Genomic DNA, 8,937 nt, shown 5'->3' with positions numbered 1-8,937 from the left:
ATACAGGCTGCACAGTTTAGTTGTTTGGGAGGTCTCCTAATCTCCCCTCATCTCTGATCTCCTTCACACAACTAAAATCGCCAGAGTTCCCTGGGAAGAGGACTGGCTGTTAAACCAGTTTAAGTCTGTGGTGATGTGCCACAAACCTTCTGTACACACACACACAAAAAAACTTACTAAAAGTGTACCTAAAGCACTTTAAAAAAAAATCTCATTTATACTTCTTCCAAAAAAACCCCCACCACCATTAAAAAGTAAAAAGTTAATGGAGTGAGGTAGAAACATAGTTAAATGAACAAAACTTAACACCTGCACCAAATAGTTCAATCTTGTTTATACAACTACTCTGAAGTAAACCCTGGCAATTTCAATGGGACTTACATCCAGGTAACTGCGGACAGGGTTCCACTCATCACCTCAATACAATTTTGGCCCCACAGCACAGAAAAAAACCAAGCCCCTCATCTATGCATTTGGACAAAAGATGCAATTCATCTTATCTCCAAGTCAAATTGCTTTCAAACAGTCTCTCTCTCTCTCTCTCTCTCACACACACACACACGCGCGCCACTCTGCTTTCTCAGCTCAACAAACACACCAAGTACCCAATGCTTCATCTCCAGCAGAGAAATGTGGTGTTAAGGACATTTATTTATTTATTTAAGAGAAAGTTTAAAGCCTGTAGATACAGCAATAAAATATACAAAACATACTATTGAGATATTTACGCTCTGGGGAGCAGTTAGCTATAGAGGAAAAAAATAGGAAATTTTTGGCGGTGGTAAAGCTTGGTACTAAGAATTTGGGGTATATAAGCTATTTTGGAATGAGGGCAGCTTTGCACTAGTTGGAACACTTTCTAAGGCTTGACATTTCTGAAGGAGGCAAGTTCTCTTCTTAACAGCAAGGGCCTGCTTTTCCCTCCAAAGGTTGCTGAACTACAACTCCCATGAGCCCCAGCCAGCATTCCAGGTTGAGGAAGTCTGGTGTAGGGAAAGAGATCAGTCCGACAGCTCTGACCATGAACTGCCTCCTGTTTAGCCAACGCCTCTAAGTAATACTGGAAAATACTTGTTGCATCATTCTCTCTCAGCGCTGGGACAGCCCACTGGGCAACTGCAGAGTTGACAGGGACCTTAAGGGTCACCTAATCCAAACCCCCTGCAAAGAAGGAATCTGTAGCTGTGATTCCTTCACTCCTTTGGGTTCCCGCCCATCTCTACAAGGCTACGATTCTATGAACTCACACAAGCCCAACAGCTGAGATTTACAACTAGATTATCAGCATCTGGGTTCTAGTTTTCCTATGCCGGACTGTCAATTGTTATCTCAGGCAAGCAACAGCCGACTAGCATCAGGTACAGCTCAGGCTTAAGCCCCAGAAGGTGAAGAGAATGATTGGGCAGGTAGTAATAAAAAATATTACAGCCGAGAGTATTACAAAACGGGAAAGCGTAGGAAATGGGCAAGCCAAACAAAGCCCGGTTTGGGGTGGGAGAGGAGAGGAGAGACACTGGCAGGAATGGTTTTTTTGCCTCTTTGCTCCTAACGCAACAGCTAAGATGAGAGTGCAGTGGCTAGGATCAGGAGACCCAGGTGCAAAGCCTGACTTAGCCAGAAAGCTCAGGCCTATTGCTGCCACTAATCTACCTCACAGGAGGAATCCTTCTCATCCCTAACCTACACCGCAAGGTTATTGAGAGGATAAAAGGATGAGGGGAAAGGGGCGGAGGTTTGCATGCTGCCCAGGGCTCCTTCAAGGAAGGGCAGGATAAAAGTGCAATAAATAATAATTAAAAAAAAAGAAATATAACCGGAGTGAACAGATCTCCAAGTGTGAATCTAGCTGTTGAGCTCTTGACTCAGCTTGGTTGCCTCATCTGGGCTTAAGGGCCAAAGAGAAGAGCTCTCTGCCGTCCCCAATGACCTGAAGCCCTGCCTAAGAAGACAGAGAGAGAGAGAGGGAGAGGGAGGGAACTGAGTGCTAATTTGGGTGACCTGGGTCAAATTCCCCACTTCCACCACGGAGCACATAATTCTAACAACCTTCGTTCCCTTTCTGTAAAATTGGAATTAGCCAAAAGCTGGTGGAAGAAAAGTTATTTTAAAAATAGAAATTTCCGGAGCTGGCAACCAAGTGCAAAGTGTGCACAGGTGTCCAATGCCCCTGGCATTTCTCTAGCCCTGGGGAACACAGGTATCTTACCTTGAACGGCTGCTGTGCTAGGCCTACGTTCGCCTTCGCATCATGTGGCAAGTTTGTTTGTTTTTTTTTAAAGAGGTAGGCCGGGGGGGGGGGAGAAATGGAGCTTTAATGTGGGCAATGAAACAGAAAAAAATTGCACCAATATCTAAGAATGATACCCCCACAATTTCTTCTTCCTTCCCCTCCTGCCTACACTTGACAACACGACTTGTCAAATAGACTGGGTAAAAACCTTGGAAGTTGGCGTGAGCTGCACAAGCAGCCTTTTGCGGCATGCAGCAAACATGTACAGGAGGCCAGCTATGTGGACATGAAGAGGCACTTGGTCTAGCAAAGACAAACAGAAACACCCCTTATACAAGTAGCTTTTATACATGAGGGAGAACTATTTTTTTTTTCTTCTGGGGGGGGGAAAGCCCATCTAAAATTAAGCAGGGCTTTCCCTCCAGTCACGCAAGCTCAGGCAAGGAGCTGCCTGTGATGGTGTATTCAAAAGCGGCTCACAACGGACCCACAATCAAACGTCTCCAGCTGAGGCAGAGATTGAGTGCCGATTGGGCTCATCCGACAACGCAAGAAGAAGTAGAAGGTGTTTCTTGTGCCAGGGAAATGCAGAACCGATCAGCTGCCCAGGAGGAGTCCAATCACATGGGAGAGTTGGCGCTTTCAGCGGTCATCTCCATGTCAAAGACTTGCAAGGACTCTGTGGGAGATACGGAAAGAGAGTTGAATGGATGTGATCCAGTTACTGCAGCAGCAGAGATCCCTGTCAATGTCAGAGATGGTTCAACATGTCCTGGAAAGAGGACAGATTCACAGCCTGCAGCACGCTCAAGGTTCTGCATATTCCTCAATGACGTGCATAAGCAAAACAAACTGTATATATGGCTGTAGAATTCCACTCCTTGAGATCTCCAGGCTTCTAGCCTTATGCTGTCTTTAAAGCCAGGCTGGAGAACCTTGGGCCTGAGGGTCAGATACGGCCTCTCTTATCTCTCCCCCTCTCCCCTTTCCACAGGACATACCCCTTGATGGCTATGCTTTGCTTGCTCACGATCCACTGAAATCAGAGGCACTCGGACTTGTGGAATCTACCTTGACAAGGGTTGAAAGCTCAAGTTTCAGTAACTTGCTTCTAGAGGGCAGTCTGGATGCAGCCTCGACCTGTCCTTTCCATAATGAGATGCACGAGAGCAGAGCCCGCCCCCTTCCAGCAAACAAAACAGCACTGCGGACCACACACTCACCAAACTGGCCACTGGCGTTCCCCTCTGCTCCTTCACCATTACTGCCAAAATGGATCAGAGATTCGAGGGTGCGGGGTGACATAGGCAGTTCAATAGTACTACTGCAAGTGGTTCTGGGAAAGGCACGTGGGGAGTGGGGGGGGGAGTAGAGAAAAAGAGGAGAGGATAAAGAAGAGAAGTACAAGTTATAAGTTGTAAAAGCCCCAAGGTCTCCAGAACCACCAAACTCTGCTCTGCACCATGAAGTACAGAGCTTTGACTCTCAGCAAGATAAAACCCAACCTATATCTTTATGCATACGTGTGTGGCTGTGCGTGTTAGTAACTTTGATCCCTCCTTCTCTCTCTATGCCTTATGTCTTTAACAGGAGGTGCTTGCGGGATTTTGTTCCTCACTTGTGCACTGGGTGCAGTGGCGTGGTGGTCGGTGGATTGAACCACTTCCTCCCTGGGCACTTTTTCACCTGTGCTTCAGCTGTTTCTGAAGAGAGACCTCTTGTTTCCAAAGCACAGGTGCGAGAGGGAGCTCGGCTTCTCAGCAAGCCCCAGCTAATTGCTGTGCAGGACCTCTGGAGTCCCACCCAACCCTTTCAAAGAGGGAAATACTCACGGGGTCACACAGATGAACTTGGTCTTCAGATATGGAGCAGCACCTGTTTTTGGGGTGGGGAAAGAGGAGAAGGTATTCGATAAGCTGGTGTGTGCCGAAGAGCAGCAGGGGCATCTCCTCTTCAATATGCTATGACTCTGAAACCCTCTCCATAGAGAGGATTTGAAGGTGGGAGAGGTGGAAAAGAGGGGAACTGAGAATTGCCCCAAAACTATGGTAGGAGCAAGAGGGGAGGGGGTCTGCTGCTGCTGTTTTTTGGGCTTCTTAACCACTAGCAACGTGCATATTGTTTCCAGAAGCATCAGCAAACAATACAAAACTCTCAGTGGCCATGCCAAACTTCAATTTGAAAAAGTTCTTGCCTTTGCTCCTCTTTAGTTTTTAAAAAGCTCCAAGTCAGACTTTAGCCAACAATGACAATTGGCAACAATTCATACGGGCTTTTTTCCTGGCTTCCCATCTGTTCGCTTTTTTCACCAACCCGTTATGGTCACAAAAGGAAGAGCTGGGGATGTAATCAAAATAAACAAGCCAAGCCCCCTGCATTTTGGAGAGGGTGGCAGAGGATGCTAGTCACATTTATTAGCAGCGTGAGACCTTTTTGTGGAGAAAGCTAAAATCCAAAAATGTCCCTGTAAAGTGGAGAACCAAAGAGCTGGAGCAAGCGCGGAATGCCAACAACTACCTGGGTCAGTGACTTCGGGATGCTCCTGGCTCTCAGGGCGGCAGTATTTTCCGAAAGCCTCCTCCTTGGGGATATCGGGATACAAGTAGACAAGGGGGGAGACCAGGATGTTGGTGGCATCCATGATCTTATAGCCCATGATAATCTCAGCAAACGACATGCTGTTGAGCTGTTGCTTGGTGTACGGCTCCACCGACTGGATTTGTGTCTTCCCTACGGCAAAGGGTAAACAAGAGATTTGATCAAAGGGGACAGTTATTATTTGCAAGGATAGCATGAAAAGGAGCACAATTTCTTGCTCAAATGAAGAGAGCCAGAGTCACATCAACAGCAAAGCTTCACCAGATCAAGGTAGTTGAAAATATTTTTTTTTTAATCACAAGACAAACTAAAAACTGACCATCATTGATGGGCTTGTCCCCTAACCATTGGCTGAGCTGCTGTGGTGTCACTGAATGTACATTAATGCTACTTAGGAGTGTGCAACTGATGACTAGTACAACTTCTGCAAGAAGTAAGGTGTCAGTATGGGGTAATTTAGGATCAGAGCATATACTTTGCCTGCAGAACGCTGTAGGCTCAATCTATGCCATCTATGCCATCCCAATGATTAAAGGATCTCTGCAGGGCTGAGAAAGACCTTTGTGTAAGAGGGAAGGGCGATAGCTCAGCGGTAGAGCATCTGCTTTGTGTGCAGAAGGTCCCAGGTCCAATTTTCGCCATCTCCAGGTAGGGCTGAGAACGTCCTCCACCTGATGTACCTGGAGCGCCGCTGCCAGTCAGTGTAGACATCACTGAGCTAGATGGACCAAAGCTCTGACTCTGTATAAGGCAGCGTTCTTCATTCCTTCGTTGACTGGCACAACAGTCAGGACCAAGTACTCTGAGATTTACCTGGATTTGGTATAAGCAGGGCTGCAACGTGTGAGCGATTAACCGGGTGCTAAAAACAGTTAATTGGCTAAAAAGCTGCACCCAATTAACAAGGCAGATCTTGTTAAAAACACGGTTTTTAATACGAGTACTAACAAAAACGGCTGGTAGCACAGAGGCCTTTCTTTCCAAGGAAGACTGTGTCCTTTTCTCGCCTGCTGCGATACGTGCGTGCATCATCCAAAAAAGGAAAACGGGCTTGAGAAGAGCGCAGCTTTTACACATAGGCAAACGTAATTAATAGGTAAAAAGGAAGATCTGGCTTCAGCCCTAAGCATAAGGCAGCTGCAGTGGCATTCCTTACCGCTGATGTCCTTCTCCACCCAGGTGAAGGTGATGCCACCCTCCTTGCTGCTCTCACTGAATCGCAACAGGAAGGTGCCGGGGGGCTTTGTGCTCAGGATCGCTCTCTCCCGCTCCTTGCTGATGAATCCCATGATGTACCTGAGGAGGAAGAAAGGAAATAGGAGGTTTTTATTGGCTTCCTTTCCTTTCCCTTGGCCCACCAAGCCAAACGTCAGGAGCCACCAAGACGTTCCACTGGAAGGTAGCACAGGGATGGGGAGTCTGCATCCCTCCAGGTAAGGATGGATTCCTATCAGCCCCAATTCAGCATCACATACAGCAAAGTTTCCCGAACTTGGGTCTCCAGTTGTTTTCGGACTACAGTTCCCATCATCCCTGACCACAGGTCCTGCTAGCTAGGGATGATGGGGGTTGTAGTCCAAAAGCAGCCGGAGACCCAAGTTTGGGAAACCCTGATCTACAGGGCCATGGGCACAGCATCTGTTTTGCATGCAGAAGGTCCCAGATTCAATCTCCAGGTAGAACTGGGAAGAGAGGCCCCTTCCTGGAAATCCACTGCCTCTCCATGTGTAGACAACAAGATGAACTAATGGTCTGAGTCAGTACAATCGTACCTTGGTTTTTGAACAGTTTAGTTCTCAACGCTTTGGTTCCTGAACGCCGCAAACCCAGAAGTGACTGTTCCGGTTTGCGAACTATTTTTGGAAGCCGAACGTCCAATGGGGCTTCTGTAGCTCCCGATTGGCTGCAGGAGCTTCCTGCAGCCAATCAGAAGCCTCACCTTGGTTTCCGAACGTTTTGGAAGTCGAACGGACTTCCGGAACGGATTCCGTTCGACTTCCGAGGAACGACTGTGTAAGGCAGCTTCCTATGTTCCCATCAGGGATACTGGGAGCTGGGAGCCCAACAGCCACTATAGGGCCACATGTTCCCCATCCCTGCTCTCCAACTTGTTAGGGCTTCTTTTGTTTACTGGATAGGCAGAGTGGCCTCTTGGGGAGAGAGAGATGCTGGCAACTGCGGTGACGTCTCTGGCAGATGCTCACCCTTCGTTCCACAGGGCCAAGATGTACTTCTTCACCAGGTCGATGATGTTGTCCAGCCAGACCCAGAAAGAGAATCCTTTGCCTGCCATGTTCTCCTGCAGCGATAAAAGCAAAGGTTGCCCCCATGTGAACAAAACGGCAGGCGCACCTTGGGCCCCACCCAAGGCCGCACCTAAGCTTTCCAAATGCCCCTACCTTGCAGAACTTCGCCCATGTTATCTGACATCCAGAGTAATTGACGCCAGGGCCTGTAGAGTAAGAGGGAAGAAAATTCATTAAAGAGAGCTGGTGTAGTAGTTAGAGCCTCAGGCGAGGGCCTAGCAGGGCCAGGTTCAAATCCCACCCATTCCCACCCCTCAACCACCATAGGAGCCAACGCATAGAGGACAAGGCCCCTTCAGCCCCCATCTGAGGGGGCTGCACCCCTAAAGTTGTTGGGCATTGCCATTCAAATGGTATGCGTGCATCGCATCATGTGATTTATTATGGGGAGGGGGCTTACTTGCCCCCCCATATTTTGTTCAATTTGGCACCCCTGTCAGCCACAAAGTACACTGGGGATCTTGGGCAAGTTGCTGCTTCTCAGCCTAACCTACTTCACAAAGTTTTTGTGAGGATAAGTGTGTGTGTGTGTGTGTGTGTGTGTGTGTGTGTGTATACACAAACATCCACATGTCTGTCACCTCGTGTTCCTTGGAGGAAAGACATTTTTAAAAGGAAGCACACTGGGGGGAAAAGTTTAACACACACGCTATTCTTAAAAGGCTTGCCCGGGCTTTTCTAAACTGACGCCAACTTGAATATTTGATATTTTGGCTTCCAGGCATTCAACATGCCAACACTTTTTGCACATGCTTTGGTCCCAAGTTTGAATCCCACAGCTAAAAAGGGATTTCTGGTTGTGCACCCGGGCAAGGCTCTTCTCCCAGTTAAGAGCCAGTACCCCTAGGCTAGGTAGCTCAGATGGGAAGACAGCAACTCCTTATGACCCACATCAGGGATGGGCAACCTCATGCCCCTCCAGGCCTCTCTGGACTTCCCCCCCAAGGCCACAACCCTCACAGGATCTGCTTCACACTCCTTGAGTGTTTTTGCCTGATGAGAAAGTGCCGCCAAAGTTTGATAATGTTTGCTGGTTGCCTGGACAGGAGGGCAGAGAGGGGCGTGTTCCGAGGTGGAAGATTACGGCACAAAGGTAACATCCACATTTGTTTCTGCTTCTGGCCCTGTCCACCCCTGGCAAAGTGGCCCCCGGAAAGTTGGCTGGAAGGGCATGTGGCCCTTGCACTGCTGATCAAGGTTTCCTGCCGTTGGCCCACGTATAAGAAGGGGAGGAGCTTGTTAAGTTACCAAGCAGTTTCTCTGCCAGTGTTGTCAGCTGCTCTATGCTGAGCCCTCGCTTGGTGGTAGAGGAGAACTGCCAGCTGAGCACTTCGGCCACCTGGTCCCAAGTGCCAATGGGTGGTTTGGTGAAGAAGTTGACGTTCTGCCAAGAGAGGGACTCGGTCACAATCAGGAACAAACAACACACCCAGACGAAAAACAAGTAAAACACCCTCCTGCTCTCGCCCTCTCTTTTGTCCATGCAAGGTTTGGGAAATTCAACGTACCTTGGGGTTGTTTGTCAGCATGTTGTACCACAAGATGGACGCCCAGGCATTGGGCATCTGGCAAATGTTGGAGATCACCACCACAGGGAGGGAATGGGTCTACAGGGAAGGAAAGACAGCAGCTCTTGAGCACACAGACTAGCCTCTCTCTTTTTCAGGTCTCTGCTGGGCAACAGGAAACACCCCCGGGCTCCTGCTTCACAGCAAACCAAACCACCAAGTTTCTAGTCCTTATGCATCGTTATGAAGTTAATTGTCTTCAGGTAGGGAGACTCGTGGGACCCCTTTGCAACTC

General features: G+C 48.4%; 1 protein-coding gene across 3 annotated transcripts in view; it reads right to left on the bottom strand.

Annotated features, from left to right (window-relative positions):
- Window positions 1-631: 631 nt before the first annotated feature.
- Window positions 632-8,937, bottom strand: part of STAT3 (signal transducer and activator of transcription 3) — a gene marked incomplete at its 3' end in the record, with an annotated part of 40,570 nt that continues 32,264 nt past the window's right edge. The window contains exons 16-24 of one of the 3 annotated variants that reach the window (XM_082197226.1): window positions 8,643-8,741; window positions 8,383-8,518; window positions 7,228-7,280; window positions 7,033-7,127; window positions 5,985-6,124; window positions 4,745-4,960; window positions 4,063-4,105; window positions 3,454-3,566; window positions 632-2,909 (exon numbers count right to left, since the gene is read on the bottom strand). In XM_082197226.1, coding sequence (XP_082053352.1) covers window positions 2,851-2,909; window positions 3,454-3,566; window positions 4,063-4,105; window positions 4,745-4,960; window positions 5,985-6,124; window positions 7,033-7,127; window positions 7,228-7,280; window positions 8,383-8,518; window positions 8,643-8,741 — 954 coding nt within the window. Of the gene's footprint in view, window positions 2,910-3,453; window positions 3,567-4,058; window positions 4,106-4,744; window positions 4,961-5,984; window positions 6,125-7,032; window positions 7,128-7,227; window positions 7,281-8,382; window positions 8,519-8,642; window positions 8,742-8,937 lie in introns of those variants that run through there. The other 2 variants (XM_082197227.1, XM_082197228.1) reach the window with 2 other exon arrangements.

Source organism: Podarcis vaucheri (genome assembly GCF_965113315.1).
Source record: "Podarcis vaucheri genome assembly, chromosome: 13".
In the NCBI taxonomy this organism is placed as follows: Eukaryota; Metazoa; Chordata; class Lepidosauria; order Squamata; family Lacertidae; genus Podarcis; species Podarcis vaucheri.
Note: the sequence above shows the minus strand (reverse complement) of the source record. Positions and strands in the feature narration are given on the sequence as shown.